At 38.5% G+C, this 20,281-nt stretch overlaps 1 protein-coding gene across 10 annotated transcripts in view; it reads right to left on the bottom strand.

Moving 5' to 3' along the window:
* ubr4 (ubiquitin protein ligase E3 component n-recognin 4) overlaps positions 1-20,281 on the bottom strand; it is a 196,896-nt gene that overhangs the window by 116,082 nt on the left and 60,533 nt on the right. For all 10 annotated transcript variants that reach the window (XM_039756137.1, XM_039756142.1, XM_039756141.1 and 7 more), the window contains exons 33-37: positions 18,689-18,752; positions 12,516-12,707; positions 12,354-12,424; positions 11,867-12,014; positions 11,487-11,720 (exon numbers count right to left, since the gene is read on the bottom strand). In XM_039756137.1, coding sequence (XP_039612071.1) covers positions 11,487-11,720; positions 11,867-12,014; positions 12,354-12,424; positions 12,516-12,707; positions 18,689-18,752 — 709 coding nt within the window. The remainder of the gene's footprint in view (positions 1-11,486; positions 11,721-11,866; positions 12,015-12,353; positions 12,425-12,515; positions 12,708-18,688; positions 18,753-20,281) is intronic.

Below are 20,281 nucleotides of genomic sequence, written 5' to 3'. Positions count from 1 at the left end.
GATGCACTAGAGGGGCAACAATGAGATGACCCCCAAAACAGGAATGGTTTAACAGGTGGAGGCCACTGACATTTTTCCCTCCTCATCTTTTCTGACTGTTTCTTCACTAGTTTTGCATTTGGCTACAGTCAGTGTCACTACTGGTAGCATGAGGCGATACCTGGACCCTACAGAGGTTGCACAGGTAGTCCAACTTCTCCAGGATGGCACATCAATACGTGTCATTGCCAGAAGGTTTGCTGTGTCTCCCTGCACAGTCTCAAGGGCATGGAGGAGATTCTAGGAGACAAGCAGTTACTCTAGGAGAGCTGGAGAGGGCCATAGAAGGTCCATAACCCATCAGCAGGACCAGTATCTGCTCCTTTGGGCAAGGAGGAACAGGATGAGCACTGCCAGAGCCCTACAAAATGACCTCCAGCAGGCCACTGGTGTGAATGTCTCTGACCAAACAACCAGAAAGACTTCATGAGGGTGACCCAAGGGCCCCATGTCCTCTAATGGGCCCTGAGCTCACTGCCCAGCAGCATGCAGCTCGATTGGCATTCGCCATAGAATACCAGAATTGGCAGATGCACCACTGGTGCCCTGTGCTTTTACAGATGAGAGCAGGTTCACCCTGAGCACGTGACAGAAGTGAAAGGGTCTGGAGAAGCCATGGAGAACATTATGCTGCCTGTAACATCATTCAGCATGAGCAGTTTGGTGGTGGGTTAATGATTGTCTGGGGAGGCATATCCATGGAGGGTCACACAGACCGCTACAGGCTTGACAAAGGCACCTTGGCTGCCATTAGGTATCAGGATGAAATCCTTGGACCCATTGTCAGACCCTATGCTGGTACAGTGGCTCCTGGTGCATGACAATTCCTGGCCTCATGTGGTGAGAGTATGCAGGCAGTTCCTGGAGGATGAAGGAATTGATACCATTGACTGGCCACCACACTTTCCTGACCTAAATCCAATAGAACACCTCTGGGACATTATGTTTTGGTCCATCCAATGCCACCAGGTTGCACCTCAGACTGTCCAGGAGCTCAGTGATGCCCTGGTCCAGATCTGGGAGGAGATCCCCACAACACCATCTGTCATCTCATTAGAAGCATGCACCGATGTTGTCAGGCATGTATACAAGAACACAGGGGCCATACAAAGTGCTGCGTACAATTTTGAGTTGCTGCAATTAAATTTTGGCAAAATGGACTAGCCTGCCACATAATTTTTCACTCTGATTTTGGGGCGCCTTTGAATTCAGGGCTCTGTAGGTTGATCATTTTCATTTCCATCAAACGATGTGGCATCCTTTCGCTCCTAACACATTACCCAGTCTATATCAGTATAGATATCCAGGAGGATTTCTTTTTCCCATTGAGATCTGATGTGTTTTCAAAGTGTTCCTTTAATTTTTTGAGCAGTTTATTTATATATATATTTATATATATATATATATATATATATATATATATATATATATATATATATATATATATATATATATATATATATATATATATATATATATATATACACACACATACATACATGCACACACAGTTGTCTAAGCATTAGGTGTGCTCTGTGTGCAAAAATCCTTGTAGCACTCACTTTGGTTCCTGTTAAAGTGACACCCTCTGCAGTTTTAATATTTACTCATATTGAGGGTTTTGTTAAAGTGAACCCATCTGCCATTCTTATATATTTGCTCATATTTAGACCTGCGTCAATATTGAAGAAAATGTGCAGAAAACTTTGCAGCACACACTAGGTCCTGAGCAAAGGTTTTGCTACTGAATTGCTGAGGGTTTTGTTAAAGTGACCCATCTGCCATTCCTTTTTATGTTCATATCTCCACGACATCATGATCTCCGACTCAATCCTGGGCTGGTGTATCTGGCTTAGCCCTCGACTGGTTCAGGTCATATTTCTGCAACAGGACTCTCAGAGTCATGCTAGACGATTTTTCATCTGAATCAGTCCCACTCCCATGTGGGGTTCCCCAGGGTTCCATTTTAGGGCCACTACTTTTTTCAATCTACATCCTGCCTTTAGGTGCAATTTTTAGAAAGCATGCAATTTCATATCACCTATATGCTGACGACTGCCAAATTTATTTCTCCCTCAAGCCAACTGACTCCACCAAACCTCTCCTCGACTGCCTATCTGACATTAAGGACTGGCTGGCTGTAAACTTCCTTCACCTGAACGATTTCAAAAACCGAGGTCATTGTTTTTAGTCCCGACTGCAAACAGGCTCCACCCCTTGGCCTCGTTTCTCTTCCCATTCCAGTAACTTCGTCTGTCTCCAATCTTGGAATCAAAATGGATACGCTCCTGAAAATGGATGCTCAAGTCAACAGCACAGTAAAATCCTGCTTTTTCCATCTAAGGCGAATCGCCAAACTCAAGCCTATTCTTTCTAACCACCTCCTGGAATCAGTAATTCATGCATTCATTACTTCCCGGCTTGACTACTCTAATTCCTGCCTTTTTGGTATCAGTAAAGCCACACTTTCTAGACTCCAACTGGCTCAAAATGCGGCTGCAAGGCTTCTAACTGGAAGTAGCAGAATCCAACACATTTCACCAATTTTGAAAACCCTTCACTGGCTGCCGGTTAGATTCAGAATCGATTTTAAGATTCTCCTCCTAACTTATAAGGCATTAAACGGTCTAGCCCCCGCCTATTTGAGTGTCTTGCTCCATTGTCACAATCCCCCTCGTGTTCTTAGATCCACAGATCAGCTGCTCCTAACCGTTCCCAAGGCACGTTTTAAAGCTCGTGGTGAAAGGGCTTTCTCCGTCTGTGCACCCAGGCTCTGGAACTCCCTGCCCTTAGAGGTTAGGCAAGCCGCTTCAGTCGCCACATTCAAATCTCCTAAAAACGCACTTCTTCACATTGGCTTTTAATTCTTAACCTGTTTCATTTTCCACTTGTCTTTTGCTATTTTCTATTTTATTTGGTCCCTTGACCTGTTTTTAGTATCTCTGTTTTAATTCTCTCTTAATGTTTATTTTTAATATTTTGCTTTTAGTCCTGCTTGTTGTAACTGTACAGCGCTTTGGTCAGTTGTAATGCTGTGTTTTTAAGCGCTCAACAAATAAATATGGTATGGTATGGTATGGTATATCTTGCCCTGCCGTAGTGCAAGTGTGCATTGAATATCCAACAGGCTACCACTTTCCCACTCAAGTCTTATTCATAGGTAATTTTAATTTTTTCCCCAAATGTTTTACCAACATGAGTTAAAAAAAAGTGCTCAGAAAACAACACTGCTCAGTTATTTCAGAAAAGAAACGCCACAAACTAATGAAGGTGCGGCATCAACTCCTGATGTAGCAATTTCAGACAAAGACATTGCAGAAGCTGTCCAACACGGGAAATCTCTTCAGCACACACTCTGCCAATTGATAAAGCTAAGCACTGCTTATCCAGCATAAACAAACAATGGCTTAAAGATTTTGATTGGCTAATGGTCAAAGAAAATGGTATGTGGTGCTCATCGTGGATGAAATAACACCCCTCAAGTAGAAAGCTTGCTGGACCATGAAAAAAGTAAAATGCACATTGAGTGTTCTGCTGACCTTTTAGGAAGCGTGTACTAGAGCAAACTGGAATCGGTCAAATTAAAAGGTCTCTGTGTTAAATAACTTATGGAGAGATGACTTTGTGGGAGCTTTAAGATCCATGTATTGGTTGGCAAAAAATGAGTTGCCACATACAATGTTGTTTGAAAAGCTGTTGGAACACTGTAAAGAAATGAGTTGTTCCTTTTTACAACATCTCAATGTTGGTAAAAATGCACATTACACCTCTAAAAGAATAATGCAAGAGCTGCTGGATGTCTTAGGATCTATATATATAATTCACTAAGGCAAGATAACCATGGAAAGCACGCCGGAAGGGGCGTGGATTCAGTAAGCCGCCGACAAGTGAGACACCTATGGTGCATGCCCACCAACTCCAAGACCATTGGATACGACGACAACTCACAGAGCCACGCCCACCAATTCGGACACGACGACACAGAAAAACCGGCATCATTTATATTCGTCTGTCGTAGAGGTCACATACAGCTCCGACCCACGTTGAGTGTTAATAGAGGCATGTTTCTCGCGGAGGTGAATCGCCATATGCGGCGTGTAAAACTGTTTGCGAGGGGTATCTCTTGGGATCCTTAAAACGTTCCTTTACAACTGCGGTTAAAACACAATGAAGTGAGGAGTCTTTAAAAAACGAGTTTTCGGTTACGACGCACGACTGCGTGCACTATAGCAAACTGTTTAACACGCTACATACAGCAATTTGCATCCGAGACAAACATGCGTCTTCTTAAATACTCCTGCACTATGTACACACACCCCTCCCACCGTGGTCGGGTGTCTTGGTGGATTATATATAGAAAGGCAGCCTAAACCGCACAGAGCAAAGAAAAGTCTACGTGAGTCACAGGTGCATCTGGACTGTGTAAAGACGACGACTCAAGTGACGAGTTGGAGGTGGGCAGTGCATACTGAACGAGAAATCAGCAGACTAGCATGACGGACGGAGCTGAATGGACGTCCTTCTCCTCTCCTCCTGTTCCACCCTGAGCGCCGCACGGACGATTGTGTGTTGGTTCGTTCCATGCATTGGTTAAAACCCAATGAAGGAAGCAGTCTTTAAAAACCAATAAGCCCTGTGCCTCTGTTTCATTACTGTCTCACCTGCTTCACCAATGAAGGCCCCGCCAACCGGGTAACCAAAGTCTTTGGGTTCAGGGGGGAGTATGGTTACAAAGCTGAAACTTAAAGGAATTGACGGAAGGCCACCACCAGGTGTGGAGCCCTTCGCTTCATTTGACTCAACACAGGAAACCTCAACCGGCCCGGACACGGACAGGATTGACAGATAGATAGCTCTTTCTCGATTCTGTGGGTGGTGGTGCATGGCATTTCTTAGTTGGTGGAGCGATTTGGCTGGTTATTTCCGAAAACGAACGAGACTCCCGCCTGCTAAATAGTTACACGACCCAACAGCGGTCGGCGTCCAAATTCTTAGAGGGACAAGTGGCTTTCAGCCACGTGAGATTGAGCATTAACAGGTCTGTGATGCACTTGTATGTCTGGTATTGCACGCACGCTACACTAAATGGATCAATGTGCGTCTACCCGGCGCGGGGAGGCGTGAGTAAGCCATTGAACCCCATTCGTGATGGAGACCGTGGCTTCCAATTGTTCCCCACGAACTAGAAATTCCCAGTACATGTGGGCCATACGCTCGCACTGATTACGTCCCTGCCCTTTGTAAAGCCCCCCCATAGTCGGGTGACTTGGTGGATTATATATTAAAAAAAGCAGCCGGAACCGCAAAGAACAATGAAAAATCAACATGGAAACCGACTGAGGCGGTGTTTGGAAAATTAACAGTCAACGTGACTCACAGGTGCCTGTGGACTGTACACAGACGAAAGCGACTCAGGTAGGGAGTTGGGAGCAGGCACATAAGCGGGCGGTGCGTACTGAACGAACGCCGTTCAACACCGTCCTTCGCTTTGGAAGGAGAAAGCGCGACAGCGCTCCTCCGGTTTTCAGTCACGGACAATTGTATGTTGGTTCGTAGCGTGCATTGTTGCAATGTTACTTTTTTTGGTGGTTTATTAATTTACGTATTTTTCAAATGTTTATTTTTTCCTCTGTGCTTAAAAATCATTTAAAAAGCGGCCTGATTATGCGGCGTATGCTACGCCGTGGTTTGGCTAGTCATAAATAAAGTCTAACATACTGAAAAACATACACGCTGAAAATGTTTTCAGTATTCTGTGTGATAAAACCACAGACATCTCAGTTGTAAAAACAATTCATTATTTACATTAAATATGTTTGCCAGGTCACTAAAGAGGTCAGAATTAGTTTTGTATCAACCCGCAATATGATTGATGGCAAAGTGGAGACTATAACCAACACACTGTGTGAAGCTATGGACACTCTAGGCTTGAAAACTGCTAATCTGGTTGGACTAGAGTCAGATGGAGCGGCTGTTACGATTGGGAAACAGAAAGGTGTGGCAAACTGCTTAAAGATAAAACATCTGGACTCTTGGTCAACTTTCACTGTGTAAACCACCGATTGGCTCTTGCAAGTGCCCATCAGCAGCTTCTGTACCTTATTTAACAAAACTGAACAACATTTTAATGCAGCTGTTCTATTTCTTCCAAAATTCTTCAGTTAGGAAGGCTGGTTTAACAGAAATCCAAATTATTCTGAACATTCCCCAGATTGAACTTAAAATGGCCAGTGACACTAGATGGCAGTCTCATGACTCTGCAGTAGTGTCACGGTGACAGTGCATGAGGAGTGTCACAGCTGAGGGCACTGAAAGAAATGACATCACAACTGAAGGATTAAGCAGGTGTATTAAAACATACAATTTTGTTTCCTTACTGATGATGCTTTCAGACGTATTTCCTTTGTTGTCCAACTTATCTAAGGCTTGGCAAAGGCAAGATGTCAATCTTACCGAAGTTGAGCCAATTTTACTCACCACAAAATTGTCTATCACGGAGTTGAAAGACACTCCTGGGAGATATTTTAAAAGACTTCATCATTATTTGGCAGAAGAATGATCACATCTCTGCATTGTTTATACACAGAGTGATGTAAAGTCATTCAAAACTGCAATATATGATAAACTAGCAGAATACCCGCACTTCGCAGCGGAGAAGTAGTGTGTTAAAGAAGGTATGAAAAAGGAAAAATGTAAAAAATAACATAACATGATTGTTAATGTAATTGTTTTGTCATTGATATGAGTGTTGTTCCCATATCTACATATATACATACATACACATACATATACACATACATACATACATACACACACACACACACACACACACACACACATATACATACACATATATATATATATACATATACACATATATATACACATGTATATGTGTATATATATGTGTATATATATATATATACATATACATACATATATATACATATACACATATATACATACATACATATATACATATATACATACATACATATATACATACATACATACATACATACATACATACATACATACATACATACATACATATATATATATATATACACACATATATATACATATATATATATATATATATATATATACATATACATATACACATATATACACATATATATACACATATACATATATATACACACACACACACTCACAAACATATCTTCATATCTATATACATATATGCATATGTATATACAGTAGATATCTACATATACACACACACAAATTATATATATGTGTGTGTGTGTGTGTATGTATGTATGTATGTATGTATGTATGTATGTATGTATGTGTGTGTGTGTGTGTGTGTGTATATATGTATGTGTCTATATGTGTGTGTATAGCTTTGGTCACTGAGTGCAAGGGAAAAATAATAAAGTTATTAAACAGTAAAACATTAACATTTTAAGAAGTACAGGTACATTGAGCACTACTCGAGTGGTTGCGGGTAAACTACATTTTAAAAGACGGTATAACACAACAGGTAAGTAGTACTAACTGCAGCTAAAATGTATATGGATCATCTCAGTAGTAGATCCATTTTGAAAAGCGCTACACGACGGCTGTGGTATAGAAATTACATTTTCTATGTGAACGTTCAAATTTCTGCCTCTGGTAATGTGCCTTACCGGTATTACCAGAAAATAAAGAAAATTTGTTTTGTGTCCTCTGCAGTGTTAAGAGAGAAAGGGTTTGGTTTGGGATAAAAGGAAAAAAGTGTAAAGAAAGGAAAGTTGCCTTTTTCTTTTACATAGTATAGAGACATGTGTTCGGTGACGTTATGATCGCCTTTTGGGGACAGTCGCGGTGGGTCTTGTGTAGACTGGTGAGACGTCCCTGCCATTAATCGGCTGTGATGGCACTGTCAGTCCTCCACTCGTGCGTGTAATCGTATACGTGCAAAAGAAAGTGTGAATCGCCTTAATATTATTTTGCCGTGGTGTAGAAAAGGGGTCCCGTGTTTGCACTTGTCTGGGCTACAGCTTAGGGGCAGGATGAAAAAAATCAAAAGTGCTCACTTTAACTTAAGGCAGAAGCGTAGTCAGCGTCTCAAAGGCTGGCACAGCTATGCGCGCGCGCCGGCTGCTTGACTTTTGCTGGTTAGGAGACCCCAGTTTTTGTACACACGTTCCACAAATGAGACACACGGGTTTACCGGCAATGTTAGTAAACATATACTCAGCCTCCCATCGGTTTTTAAAGGCTCTATGTTCAGAATCACCTTTTCTCTTTGGCATTGTGTGGGCTAGCTTGGCAATAACTTGTAGCATCATAAGCTAGACTTGATTAACGTGGCAAGTGTTCGACAAGGCAGCTGAAGCGCTGGATTATGGGATCTGTAGTTTATTGTGTTACCAGCACTTCATATCCCCGGGCCATTAATAACAATAATACAGTATATAAAATGATCTCGCGGGCCAGATATAATTACACGTCAGGCCGGATGTGGCCCGTGGGCCTTGAGTTTGACACATATAGACTAAACAGAACTTGAAAAGAAATATTTTTTGGAATGTGATCGTGCAAGTCAGATCGAGTTGATGCGCACTACAGTACATCGAGCCCGTGTGCTATTGTGGTTTTGCTTCTGTGCCTCAGTAAGTTACCGTCCCCTCGCTCTTACTTTTTTACCGTTCATCTAATGAATACACTGAGTATGGCTTTACCAAAACAATCATTGATCGCGAATAAAGTATCTATTATTCATGAAGCTTCAATAGGTGATCTGTCTTTCTGCCTAAACCGCATGTGTTTTCATACGTCTCAAACTAAGGGGATTCAAGGTTAAAATGAATCGAGAAGCGCGCATACATACTTAGTGCATCCCCTCTCGGGAATCGAACCTCGGCGCTACAAGAGAAGGCTCTACTATTGCACCACGGCATGTGGTTTGTCTATTTGAGAGTAGCAGTGTAATTCGGTTTTTGTTCAGCACTCTTAGGAACTGTTGCTTTCTGTCTGCGCACTGCGTCAGTTCACGTGGGCCGCTGAATATGGTTTTATATGTCACTCTCTCGCTTCTAATTGTTTCGCTGCCTTCTCAATTATATAATGCATGTTTTCTTCAGCGCGTTTTGTAGCTCTTCCTGGTTTTCTACGTAATGCGTGATTACGTGAGAGGCGTGATGATGTCACACGAAACTCCGCCCCTCACGGCTTTCGAGCCGATCTCCATTACAGTAAATGGAGAAAAATAGCTTCTAGTTATGACCATTATGCGTAGAATTTCGAAACAAAACCTGCCCAACTTTTGTAAGTAGGCTGTAAGGAATGAGCCTGCCAAATTTCAGCCTTCTACCCACACGGGAAGTTGGAGAATTAGTGATGAGTCAGTCAGTCAGTCAGTCAGTGAGGGCTTTGCCTTTTATTAGTATAGATATATACCTAGAGACAGTTGTCAAGAACCTAGATTCCACGACATGCCAATTATTTCCAGCTTTTCAAAAGTTTTCAATGCAGAAACTCACGATTCAATCATTACTCCAAAAATGGTAGCCTTCCAATTTTAAAATATGAAAGTAGCAGGCAAGAATGCACAGTTGCATCAAAAATTATCAGAAGTCAATCATACAAAGACTTCAGTCCAAAACAGATTTTACTAAAAATGGCAACAACATCACAGCTCTAAGAGTTGTTCCCAAATTTAGCCAAACTAGCTCATGTTGGGCTAGTGATCCCAGTGAGCACAGCTGAATGTGAAAGTGGGTTTTCTGCCCTTAAAAGGATCAAGACATGTTTGAGAAATCGCATGAATCAAAGCATGCTAAATAATATCAGGTTGACCTCCTTGGAGGGCCCAGATCCTGGGGACTTTGATTATGGGAACACTGCAGACAACTGGGCTTCTTGGAAGAAAAGAAGAATAAATATTTAACTGAAGACACCTTCTGCATATGCAAGTTGGCTTTGAAAAATATTTTTACATTTTTCTTCATTAGGTTTCCCATACTTTTTCTTCCCCATTGTTTTAACTTTTCTTCCTAACAGTGACAATACTTGTACCTCTTGGTTTATGTCATAACAATTGTTATTTAAAATTTTTGTTAGGGTTGCAGGATCCTGAATTGGATACTTCTTAAATTTAATAAAAAGAATATTCTGGCACAAGTGTCAAACCTTAACAAAGGAAGTCATATTGAGCATTGGAAAAAAATAATAATTAACTAATAAAAATAGTGCACATTTAATTTTCCCCACCACCAAATTTCAACATCCATCTACTTTTTCATGTCACCCGGCTGGAAAAAATTTCTGGGGAGAACACTGTAATAATATTCACATTTTCAGAATTTACTTGTCCTCCAATTTAAAAAAAATCTCAAGAGGTTAAAGTACTATTTGTGACCACTTTAACACAACAACATACCATCTGTATTAATTTAAGCCAAATCTAAACCGACTCACGCCTTCTAAAAATCTTGTCTATTTCCACTCTAAATATTTATGCTACATTTTTTACGGCTTATCTTTCATGAAAATCTCCTGATTAAATCATAGCTGTGTATGTGAAAGATGGGTGAACACATCTTGTTTATATTTTCACTTTTAAGGTCAATTCTGGATTGCAGGGTTACAACATACCTTTGAAGCAGCAGGCACATAGAAAGCACAGCAAATTTACACACACACACACACACCCTAGAGAGGCTAACTGACATTCAACAACAAATCTAACCTACATATGTTAAAGAGTTTGGAAGAAAACTGGAGTGCCTGGAGAAAACCCATGTATACACAGGAAAATAACATGCAAGGTGTATATAGTAAGTGATTGGGTTTGGTATTTTAATCTCAGGACTTTGAAATGCTGAGGAAGCAGTGGTAACCTCCAAGCTATGTTTTCACATTTCTTTAATACTTTACATCTATTTTATCAATGTCATGAACATACCTATTTCAAATAATTGTGGAAAACCAGAATCTATCCCAAGAGCACTTGCTGTTAGACAGAATTCAGCTATAGACTTGACACCAGTCCAATATACATCTCACACACACACACTCCCATCTGCCAAGAGTACCAGTCTATATCCAACTCTTTTATAACTCTACAGTTTAATGTTTTAGAAAAATTAAATATACAAAACTTTCAGCATTTAAGAACCTGATAACTATAAAAAAAATATTCTTTGGTATATGTTCATTGAAGCATATATCCAACTATGCTGGTTTAGCAGATTCATATACGTACAGGCATTTGGATGACATTAAGAATATTTAAATTTTTTCTAGATCTTAAGCAATCTAATAGTGACAGTTAACTGCTTAAACTAATGGAATAAGAAATAATTGTATATGCAGAATATTAGCAGATTATATAATATCCATATACTACTGTGAACACAGTAGAGGTTAAAACTGTCCTGAGTCACACAAACTCGATTGGTTAAGTGCTTTATAATAACCAAATGTAGTCTCACCACTTGAACATGCAACTCTTCACGGCAGCCCTCAATATTCTTGCAAAGACTACTCTTTTTGGGCTTTTCTTCATCTCCTATTTTTCCATCACAGATAGTGACCTTTGACTTTTCTGAAGAGGAGGCACTTTGATGGCGGATGGCACTCTCTGGCATGCGTGGCTCACTTTGAAAAGCAGACGACTCCTTCATCGTGGAACTGATCCCACTGCTTGGGCTGCGTTTCACCAGTGCCTGCCAGGGATTGGTTAAACTTATCAAAAGGGGAGTTTCAGTAGCATTAATACATACTGCAAAACTTCAGACTTACAGTAGTTAATTGGTAAACTAATAACTGAAAGCTTTAAAGTACTTTCAAGCTGCAGAATATTAAATATTACCTGGCAGCTGCCATCCTCTTTGGCTCCACAGTCACAGAAAAAGGAGCCATATTTTGCATAGGAAATTTCATGGTCTTTGTGGCACACTTTAGCACACACAGTACAGACACCAACACCATCCACCATCTTACAAGTGTGGCAGTGATACCTGAATAGAGCCAAGAAAGATAATTAGCTAAGATCCTTTTTGTATTCAACTACTCAGAAGTTTTGAATAAAAACAAGCTTCTGGGAATAACTTTCCACCTCAAAAATAATGGACTATGGTAAAATACTCAGGCTTTCCTTTTTAAGTCTTACTTTTGTAGACTTACAAATTCTTTAATCACATATAAAAAAAGAATCCGCTCCCTTGATCACAAATATCCCACTTTAAAAATAGTCTGAACCACAACAATAATAATATCCTAACTTCCATAACCTCAAATTAGCTCATTGACCAAAGGCTACACTTCATCAGGGTTCATTATGAAGCCAGATGTCTTACCAGTGCTGGTTCATGAACTCTTTCTGTGTTATGGTGAAAGTACATAGTTTATTACAAAGTGAATCTTCATCCTGCATACATAAAGAAAAATAGATGGATTGCGTCACTAAAATAATAGCATGAAAAAAACATACTGAAAACTGGATCATCAGTTCAACCCACCGAGTCCTCTGCTTGAGAATCCTCCTCTTCTACAGCCAGTTCCTCAACCCAATCTGAATCTATCTCAATGGCCTTCTCGTCACCTTCCACGAGCACATGAGAAGAGCCTTGGCCGCTGCTCTGTCGAAGAGCATTCATCACATCAGCCAGATAGGAGATGATGTGACAGGTGCATTCTAGCATGGTAGCGTGCTGCCAAAAAATGTAATTTATTTTCATTATGATGTGCACACAGTACAAACAGACTTACTTATATGTTTCCCATATACTAGTAGATGGAAAAAAAGACAATAAATACAAAAACCATACATTAAATACAACAGCAGGTATGTATTTCCTTGTCCCAGGTATGAACAAATTTGTTGGTACTCTTACAGCTTATTGAAAATGTGTTATATGCCTCCTGAAAAGTGACTGATTGAAAAACAGTTGTCCCATATATACCTGAAAGCTTTTAATACATCATCCCAAGTAAAGAAAAGCAAGTGTGAAAGTTAATATACTGTTTATTTTACAAAGATATTCTAAAATTGCTGGGGCACATTTGTTGGAACCCCTAGGACAGTGTTTCCCAACCTTGGTCCTGGGTGCACATTGTGGCTGCAGGTTTTTCTTCTAACCAGCTTCTGTTTTTAATTGGACTCCTGGGCTAATTAAGTGATGTGTTATTTCCCAAGTTCTGTGTGTTGGGAACAATATAGAAATTAGAATATAATTAGATATTATATATATAAAAATGTACCAAGCAGTTATATGGGAATAATGTATTTTTTTCTTTTTAACAATATTTTCATCTTCATTCTGCTTTTTTAGGTGTTCTAATTCTTTATTTAATCCATTATTTACTAATTAGTGGTTCTGATGCTAAAGTAATTGCAGCCTTTGATTATTCAGTGTTTGCCTGGGTGTCTGCTCTGCTCATTTTTAATCTTCATTAATAAGATACAACGAAGGGGAACAACTGCACAGAGAAAGGACAAAATATAATGAAATCAACAAGAGTTAAGCATTTAAATCTATAGCAAAAGCAGAATATTTCTAAATGTCTAATAAATGTAAAAATCATGCTGCTGTGCTTTTCTGAATGTAGAATAAAAGAAAAAAATACCAGCTAATTGAATGAGCTCAGTGTTATCAGGTATTGTTACTGATAGGAATCTGGCTGGAACAAAAGCCTGCAGTCACAGTGTGACTCCAGGACCAAGGTTGAGAAACACTGCAGTAGGAAACACCACAAATAACTAAATTAGTGTGCTTATTCAAACTAGCCATTTTCTTTAGCTATTGTCCACGGGACTGCATTCAACCTCTCTGGAAGCATCTGCAAGAGGAAAATCTATTACAGAATGGATAAAAGGATAGTGAGAATGGCAGACAAAACACCAAAAGTCATCTTCCAAACAGATACAAGCTGAACTCCAAAGTCAAATACCATCAGTGTCTGATCTCACCATCTGTCACTTTTTGAGTAACAGTGGGCTCAGTGGAAAAAGACCCAGGAGGACTCCACTTTGAAAGAAAAGAAAAAAAAGGCACAGTAGAATTTGCTAAAAACGCATACTAACAAACCACAGTACTTCATGAAGAATGTCATTAGAGAGATTATTTTGGCAAGTCAACTACGCTCCACGTACACAAATGAAAAAAATTAAGCTTTTAAAGAATACCATACGTACTGTGAAACACGGAGGAGACTTGGTTATGTTTTGGGGCTGCTTTGGTCTATGCAGGGAACAATAAATTCTCAAGACTACAAAGATATTTTTTAGCAAAACATATTGCCCAGCAAGGTTATTATAGTTAACAATAGTTTCAGTTTTGATTTTAGTTTTTATCAAAAAAACATTTTCGTGAACCGAAATAAAATTATTAACAAAACCAAAATGAAAAACTACAAATAAACAAAACTATTAAAGTAGTTAGAAAGACTACTTCATTTTTTAATGAATTTTCTTGCTGTTAATTGTTAACACTTACAACTTTTAACCCTAAAACGGAAAGTTATCCACCACAAGCCGCCTGCACATATTCATCTAGCGAATGGCGGCTGGTGACGGAGGGCAGGTGTTCACACAGCATTTGCTGTGACAGAGTAAGCTGAAAATGCACACAAAGCCTTTGGAATAGAAAGCGATTTACATGCTGCCTATAGTATATGAAGTATAGAGAAAGCATAGTAATCTTGAAAAAAATCTGACAATCACCAATCATTTTGGTGAATCTTGACATTTTAGATAACTCAAAAATGCAACTAGATAGATGGATTAAATTTGGCATGTGGTTGTTACACCACAATTGTAGATTTGTACTAACTTTTAGGCCAAATCCATTATCTGGAAGTGGTACTTTACCTGAACACATACTCGATTTTTTTTTTTTTTTAATGATGCAGCTGCAGAGTCCAATTTATTTAACCTTACTTTTATAATAATCATTTAAAATATTATTAATTTGATTCGATGTTGATAGTTTTTTTATTGCACATAATATAATCAATGTCTTGCGGTTTACTCCTCAAATATCCATTCCTGATATCGATCGATATCTGAGCACACGAGAAAATCTAGGGGAGACCACTACCGATTTTTGAAAATAAAACAGCACTGATTGAGAGGCTGACAAGGTCATCATACAAGATCAGCATACTGTTGCTGACCAATCACTTTTGCTTTAAAACGTTGTTTAACAACAAAAGCGACACAAACCTTGCAAAATTCCTGAGTTGCCAATGTCTCCACTGAACTACAGGTAGGTAGGTAGGTAGGTAGGTAGACAGGCGAAGAGAGTCTGCCAAGTGATGAAAAGCTAAACATACTAATGTGTTTTTGTATTTAATCTTTAACTATTAAATTATGTTTTTAGTTCATATTCATAGCTCAAAATACCTGATATTGTGAAAATAATCCAGTTGCAGAATTATGTTTTAAAATATCTGTCCTCATTTTTTCAATATCATACATATTGCATAGCAGGAATTTTCCCTGCCTTGCACCCAAACCTGCTGGGATGGCCTCCAAGTTTCCTGTGATCCTGCTCTGGATAAACAGGTTTAGATAATGTATGTATTGTTCTTAATCTCAGGTGCTGTCTCTGTTTTGTGCCTGTCCATTACCTGCTCTTACTCTGCTTATTAAGGGTTTACTGTTCTTATGCATGGGCTGTTCATGTCTCACTGCCCCTAACTTTCATACTATATACTTGTTTATCTGTTTTCCTCAATAGAGCTAAGTGGGGTCTGCACACTGATTCAAGCATAAGACCCCTGTGATTTTCATGGTCACACCTGTCAGAACACAGTAGAATCTCTCTTCTTATTTTTTTCATATCTTTTCAGGCCTGCAGGTGGCAAAATTCTGTCTATAAATTGTTTGTGCCTAAGACGGAATCAGAGATCAATATGGCTGGTATAAAATAAAGCCCAGTGTTTGAGATTTCTGAATGCAACATTGAAGCCATTCATTATAAGCACATTGTCGTTTTGGGATATAGACATTTAGAGTAAAATTGGGCCATTCTGAGCAATAAAAGGAAAAAAAAAGATGATAGCAGTCAGAGCAGATTTATTCAGCACAAATGACATAGAAAAAATTTCAAAAATCATAAAATTGTGTAAAATTGTTCATATGCAGTACCTGGTTTTCATTAATTCTTGTTTTTAGCAGACAAAACCAAATAGTAAAGTGTGTTGTGTAGTAAACTTCCACTAACATTAAACTCGTATTATACTCAAATCCGTTAAGTGTACAGTTGTCTCATTTTGACACAAAACTAAACTCCATAGTAGCTCTTTAACCATGCTATAATTTCTAAAACTAAAACTAATAGATATAAAATAAAACAGAAGTGTCTTTGTTAAATAAAAAGTAAATTAAACTAAAAATACACGATGAAGGAAAGCTAAAACTAAACTGAATTTCCAAGTAAGGTCAGAAAACATGTAGAAATAAAAACTAATATAAAAAGGCAAAACTATAATAACCTTGCTGCACAGTGTGAGAAAGCATTTTTCAATCACAGGTCACGGATCCTCCAACTGGATAATAAGCCAAGAATGGCTAAAAACAAAACATTGGACTATTCTGAAGTGGCCTTTTATGAGCCCAATTTGAATACAAACAAACATGTATGGAAAGAACTGAAACATGAAGTCTGGAGAAGACACCCTTCAAACTTTAGAGCTGTAGCAGTCTGCTCAGAAAGAGTGCCCCACACTACATGTTGACAGGTGCAGAACTCTCAATGAGAGCTACAGGAATTACTTGTTTGCAGTGATTGCCTCTAAAGATTGTACAACAAAAAATTAGGTTATGGGTCCCATCATTTTTCACTGTCATTTTCATTTCTGTTATTAAAAATATTCTATTGAATAAAAATTCTAAAGTAAAGTCTGATTTTAAGTTAAAAATGGAACAATCAATGATGGGTGCTAAACACTTTAGACAACCGTGGGTTGTTCTTTTTCTGTGAAGGGGCAGCAACAAATTTGTCCAAATTTGTATATTTGGAAAAACATATTAGCTAAAATAATGCAGTTGTCAGTAGGTATTATTAAGCAGCCTTATGACTACAGGATAAAAGCTGTCAATATCTCTAGTTTTGGAAGTACTGAATTAAAGTCTCTCAATCCCATCTTTAATCAAGGAATATAGTGTGGAGTGCATAAGTATTCAATCCCCTTTAAAGTCAATGCATGACAAAAAAGAGTTATACACATATTTAACCATTCAGTATTTTTAATGTGAACTCTCATGCTGTAACAAAACATTTCTAAAGTCAAAACAAACCATTTCTGTTGGCAGAATTTGTGGAAATCCTCTAGTTTGATGGGATGACGCCTCTAGACATAAGTTTTCAAAAACTGTGCCACAGTCTCTAAGATCAGGGGTTTGACTTGGCCATTCCAAAACATTCACCTTTCTGTTATCGAGCCATTCTAGTGTTTCTTTGGCCTTATGCTTAGGGTCACTGTCGTGTTGAAATATGAATCTTCCCCTGAGCAGTAAGTTCATTGCAGACTGGAACAACTTCTCCTGCAACAATGTGCAATATTTGTGTCCATCCATTGTCCCTGTAACTCTAAGACCCCCAGTCCTTGCACATAGAAATGCTTTCCCACAGCATGATGCTGCCACCACCATATTTCATCCTAAGTACAGCATTTTTTGAGGCATGGCCAGTGTTAGTTTTACATCATGCATACCTCTTTGAAGTCTGGCCAAAAAGTTCTACTTTGGTTTCATCTGACCATAAAACCTTCGCCCACATCTTAACTATCTTCCTCGTGCATTGTAGCAAATTCCATACATAATTATATGTGGACCTTCTTAAGGAATGGCTTCTTTCTTGCTACCCTCCCACAGGGGAATTATGGACCCATGCACCTTCATTCCATTTTTAGCCAAGGAGTACTGCAGACTTCTGAAGAGCAACAGTTGGATTTTTAGTAGCCTCTCTCACAAGTCAACGTGAGGGACGGACTGCTCTATCAAGAGTCTGGGTGCTGTGATGAACCATCCACTTTCTGATGATAGATCCAACAGTGCTTAATGGGACATTCAAACTGTTCAATATTTTTTTGTTTCCATTTACCGCCTTGAGCATTTCAATGACTTGTTTCCACATCAGCAGAAAGCTCCTTTGTCTTCATTTTTGTAGCGATTGTCCAACAAAGACTATGGCACTTACAAAGGATGCTTTTTATCCAGAGAGATATAAAGGACTTACAAGTAGTACCAAATTATGTTTAATCACAAATGACACAAACTGTCATTTGACTATAATTAGTCATTTGTGTTAACATGGAGCTTCCAAAGCACAGAACTGAATTTAGAATGAATTTATTTATGCAAACAGTAACTTTTGAGTATTTCTTCAATTAAAGATCTACAGCAAATGGTTTATTTTGACTTTGGCAATGTATTGTTACAGTATAAGAGTTCACATTAAAAATACTAAATGGATAAATTTAACTGCAAATCTTTTGTCATACAGAAAATTATGACTTTCAAAGGGACTGAAAACTTTTGCACGCTGCTGTAATCCAACAGAATGGGAAGCATCATTTCACAGCCTTCGAAGGACTCTAAAAGAACAGTGACATTAATTTATTCCAGATCAGCTGGAATATTTACCTAGGGTAACAAAGATTACCTAATGCTTAGGTCAATACTTACCTTGCCCTGGGTCACATTGGCACTAACTTTCTCGGCAACATTCTTCTGGGTCAGGTACTTCTTACTGTTCAAAGTGGATTAAAGGAACAAGTAAATAAATGAGTGGGGTGGAGGGATATGTTGCATATAAGGAGATAAATATTGTTGTGTTTTTATTAGCAGAATGAACATATAACTTGTTACAGTGACCTGAGTTTTAGAAACACGCTTCAAATAAAATGTATTATTATTATTATTATTACAATGTTTAAAGAGAAAGGAAACCAGTTTTTTTTTCTTTACTCCCAAAGCATTAGTAAGGCTGTTTTTTATGACTGAATTGCTGGCCAACTGTGATAGAATGGGCTATTTAGCATTATCTTTAAAACCTACAACCTCCACTTGCTACTATTAAAATTTACATGGTTAAGTCGATTCCCAACAACAGTTTATTCAAACAGAGTTAATTTCCCTTTGTAAGGTCAAGCAACATCTGTGTGTACGAGAAAATCAAGAGCTTTAGAGCTGATGACAGACACAAGACAGGTGAGCCACATAAAAAGATTTAAATAGGACTGAACATCCTAAGCAGCATTGTTAAATCAATTAATTGGAAATAGAAGACAAAAAATTACCCAGTATCTACAAAGAAAATAATCTCCAAAAACACAGTATCAGAACAAGGGAAAAAAAGTCAGATAAACAATAAAGAAGCCAATGGCAACTCCTAAGGATTTGAGACAAAACTGACAGATGTTATTGAGCATAGATCAGTAAGGAGGGTGTTCGTTTTGGAAGTGATTAAAAGTATTGATGTAGCATCATTATATTGTTGGATTGCTTCTGTTCAACAAAACAGAGTGAGAAAAACACTGTAAAGCCTGAAAGATATCTGAAAGTTGGACAGCACAGGACTACATATGTCAATAATTTACTGTTATGTGACTTAAATCCCATATAAAATCTATGGCAGGCACATATGGCTTCCCCTAAGTAACATAATATCAAAGTGATGATTTTAATGTTTTGTTTTTTCATTCACAAAAAAAGTGACAATAGTCCATCAAAAAGTAAATTGTGGTATGTAGTAGCTGTGTGTGAGAGAGAGAATATTTCCTACAAACACACCCCAAATCACCTACAGGTGTTGCCGGCCACCTTTAAAGCTGCTTTTTTCTCTCCTACGAGTTTCAACAGTCTCACTGAGTTTCCCACTGACCAGTATTATGAGTAAACAGGAGACTGAAGTCTACACACAAACAACCGGCTTCCAATCCAGAAAGCTATTCATTGATAACACTCTGTAGTTGTCTAAGTGGTAACTCAAGTCACAATTTAATCCTTTATAAACAATCAAAAGAGTAACAACTGGTGAACTCTTATCTGCCCATATAACAGAAAAAAGGCGTGTTTTTCCAAAGTAGTGCTTCTAGCACACTTCTTGCGATTTTTTTCTGCAATTTTTCAATCTTTAAAAAGATTTTAAAAATTGAATAAAACAAAAAATTATGTATATCCATTGGAGACTGAAAGTTAAGATTAACTATGAATGTCTATCTGAGCTACACACAACGAAGTAAAGTTAGTTCCTGGCATATTATCTTGGCATGCACA

The sequence above is a fragment of the Polypterus senegalus genome, chromosome 6 (assembly GCF_016835505.1).
Source record: "Polypterus senegalus isolate Bchr_013 chromosome 6, ASM1683550v1, whole genome shotgun sequence".
In the NCBI taxonomy this organism is placed as follows: domain Eukaryota; kingdom Metazoa; phylum Chordata; class Cladistia; order Polypteriformes; family Polypteridae; genus Polypterus; species Polypterus senegalus.
The sequence above is the reverse complement of the archived record's forward strand: the minus strand, read 5'-3'. Positions and strand labels throughout refer to the sequence as shown.